The following is a 3,631-nucleotide window of genomic DNA, read 5'->3' on the forward strand; positions in this document are numbered from 1 at the left end:
TCTGCAGAGCACAGAGCTGGGAGCAGCTGCCTGGCCCTGGGGGCTCTGGAGGGGGCACAGCTGGCTCAGGGTGACACTGTCCCCAGTCCAGGCTCTGGGCAATGCTGTCAGTGCAGCCAGGGAAGGAGCTGCATCTCCCTCAATCCAATGCCATCATAGGACACCTGGAATCTCCCTGAGATTTCAGTCAAAGCTTTGAGCTTCCCTGCAGGATACAAACCTGTCCTGTAGCATCTCTGTGTTATCTAAAAGCCCCATGGTGAGACACAGAAGGTCTATGATGAGAAAATGCTGTTGGGTTGGTGAAATTAGCCCTGTCCTGGGTACAAATGTGGGGCTGAGACCTTGAAAAGGGGATGGACATTTGGTGGACTGTGGGGATCCATCTGCTCTCAGCAATGTCAGGATGGTTTTTAAAGGAAACATGGGAGGGTGATCATCCTCTCTCTGGGAAAGGTGAAAGCCCAGAGAATCCTGGAACAGGACAGGGTGACAGACCTCCTTCCCTCCCTCTCCACTCACCACCTTGCCTCAGAGAACTCAGTGTTCTCCCTGAGGGCAGCAGAAATGCAGAGTTTCTGACATCCAAAAATATTCAGCAGGGGAGATGAATAAAAGCTGTAAATAACACTAGTACTTTTAAACAGACTTTACCATTCCTGTTCTCTGGCAGTGGGAGGGCAGATGCTGACAGGGCCTTCTGTGTTAACAGAGACTCAAAGAGGAACATGAGGACAGGTCCTTGTCCCTCGCCTATGTCTGCACAGCAAGGCTGAACTAAAAAAACCTCTGTGTGTACCTGCCCTGAACCTGAAGTCCCAGTCATGCAGCACCAGCCAGGGCTCCACACTTGGAGCTGAAGGAAAATCTGCTGGAAAATGAAAAGGGTGTCAGAGTGTTACAGGAGAAGGATCTGTGGGAAAGCCTTTAATTTTGCTGGAAGAAGTTTCTCCCAACCGGTCACTGACTTTTCTCCATGAACAGCTTCCAATGGCCAGAGACAGCAAATGTCTAACAGCAGCTCCATCAGCCACTTCCTCCTGCTGGCATTCGCACACACGCGGCAGCTGCAGCTCCTGCACTTCTGCCTCTTGCTGGGCATCTCCCTGGCTGCCCTCCTGGGCAACGGCCTCATCATCAGTGCCGTAGCCTGCAGCCACCACCTGCACACGCCCATGTTCTTCTTCCTGCTCAACCTGGCCCTCAGCGACCTGGGCTCCATCTGCACCACTGTCCCCAAAGCCATGCACAATTCCCTCTGGGACACCAGGGACATCTCATACACTGCATGTGCTGCTCAGCTCTTTTTCTTAGTGTTCTTCATTGGAGCAGAGTTTTCTCTCCTGACCATCATGTGCTACGACCGCTACGTGTCCATCTGCAAACCCCTGCAGTACGGGACCCTCCTGGGCAGCAGAGCTTGTGCCCACATGGCAGCAGCTGCTTGGGCCAGTGCCTTTCTCACTGCTCTCATGCACACAGCCAATACATTCTCCCTGCCCCTGTGCCATGGCAATGCCCTGGGCCAGTTCTTCTGTGAAATTCCCCAGATTCTCGAGCTCTCCTGCTCCAAATCCTACCTCAGGGAATTTGGGCTCATTGTGTTTAACATTTTTTTACTATTTGGTTGTTTTATGTTCATTGTTTTTTCCTATGTGCAGATCATCAGAGCCGTGCTGAGGATCCCCTCTGAGCAGGGACGGCACAAAGCCTTTTCCACCTGCCTCCCTCACCTGGCTGTGCTCTCCCTGTACCTCAGCACTGGCACATTCGCTCACCTGAAGCCCCCTTCCATGTCCTCCCCATCCCTGGATCTGGTGATGTCACTACTTTACTCGGTAGTGCCTCCAGCCCTGAACCCCCTCATCTACAGCTTGAGGAACCAGGAGCTCAAGGCTGCAGTGTGGAGACTGATGACTGGATGGTTTCAGAATCATTAAACTGCTGGCCAATGTTTGCAAATCACTTGTAATAGAAGTGATATCTTATAATTCTTGGTTTCATTTTGGAGGTCTGTGAAAAACACTTATCACTTGGTTTTGACATTTTACAAGTTTATTAGTAATAAAGTGTTATAAAATAGTAATATAATTAGAGTAATAAAAATTTGGACAATTAGGATTTAGGACAATATGAGAAAATAAAAAACAAAGAGTTATGGACAGTCTGGGTACCTCTTTCTGGGAAAAATAAGACCAAAAAGGACACAGAGGATCAACTCTTAAAAACAACAGCCTGTTGAATATTCATACATCACATACATGATGCATAAATTCCAATTAAAGAAGGTATTCTTTCTGTTAGTGTGAACTTCTTCCTCTTAATCCTAACAGCATCTTCAGGGCTGAGCGAGGCAAGAAGAAGTTGGATTCTTCTGATAAGAGAGCAATAAATTCCTCTATAAAAGATTTAGGTGTCCTGTGGCTGCTATATGATGCAAGTCTTCTCTTTGAAAAGAAGTACCATAAATACATAGTTTCTATTTTAACATCATGTTAGAACCTAAAACTGTATTTAACACAAAACTTAAAAATTAATGCAACATAACTTTCTAATGAAACACATATAATATTCATTTTAATATTTGCAAAAAGCCAGTATAAAATACACATTTTTCACAAGGTCCTTTTCCTTTGTTTTATGTTTTAATATTAACCCCAAAGACAGGTCATTGTTTCTGCCATTTCTAATTTTGTTTCTCTCCATCTTCCTGGTGGCCACAGACTGTGTCAATAAGGGGCTATGCTCTTGGTGGCTTTAAAGGAACTAAAGGATCTCCCAGCAGAGTTTTGTGCAGAGATGCCCTTTTGTTGCCTTCTCTGGAGCTGCAGCAGCAATGTCTGTGTGCAGAGCTGGGGGCAGAGCAGTGCTGGCCCAGCAGCTGTGCCCAGCAGCAGCAGCACTTGCTGTTGCCAGTGCTGCTGCCGTGGCCCTGCCCTGCTGCCCTGGTGGCCCTGGTGTTGCTGTAGGGCCTGAGTGCTCTTGGGGCCGGGCACAGCCCTGGGGGTGGCAGTGCCGGGGCTGCAGCAGGGACAGGCCATGGGCACTGCTGGGGCAGCGCTGATGCCTCAGGCCAGGGCCTGGGGGCTCCAGGCTCCTTGCCCAGGCTCTCTCAAGAACACGGCCAGGCCAATGCTCAGCACAGAAAAGCCCCGTGAGCAGCCCCAGGCTGGCCGTGGGCAGGCTGGGGGCAAACAGCATGGCTGGGGCCCTGCAAGGGCCCTGGGGGAGATGGGAAGGAGCAGCAGAGCAGGGGCTGATCCATCCCCAGTGCGCTGCACAGCCCAGGGCAGCGTCCCAGAGCATCCTCATGGAGCTGCCAACAACTTCCCTCCTCTGCAGCCCTGGCCTCTCCCCCAGCTCACACAGCTTCCCCAGCCTTGCAGGCACAGACACAGCAGCACTGGCTCAGCAGCCCCTGTTTGCATTGCACAGAGCAGGGGGAGCACCCCCATGCTGTTGCTGTGGGGACATGTGTGGAGAGATTTATTAATAATTGGTTAGCTGAGAAAGGCCACGCTGAAATAATGCCGCTGGTTAAGCTGAAAGAGAAAAGCCAGCAGTCAGCAAGCTAAAAGGAAAGGTCAGCAGTGACCTTGCTGCAACATGAGGAAAGGGAGTAGAGATATTC

At 50.1% G+C, this 3,631-nt stretch overlaps 1 protein-coding gene across 1 annotated transcript; it reads left to right on the forward strand.

Annotated features, from left to right (window-relative positions):
* Positions 1–1,007: 1,007 nt before the first annotated feature.
* Positions 1,008–1,925, forward strand: LOC131559712 (olfactory receptor 14A16-like; the record flags this gene model as incomplete). Its single annotated transcript, XM_058808146.1, has 1 exon — positions 1,008–1,925. A coding segment is annotated over exon 1 (918 nt), but the record flags the coding sequence as incomplete, so codon positions are not given.
* Positions 1,926–3,631: the final 1,706 nt, after the last annotated feature.

Source organism: Ammospiza caudacuta, chromosome 7, assembly GCF_027887145.1.
Source record: "Ammospiza caudacuta isolate bAmmCau1 chromosome 7, bAmmCau1.pri, whole genome shotgun sequence".
Taxonomy (NCBI): Eukaryota; Metazoa; Chordata; class Aves; order Passeriformes; family Passerellidae; genus Ammospiza; species Ammospiza caudacuta.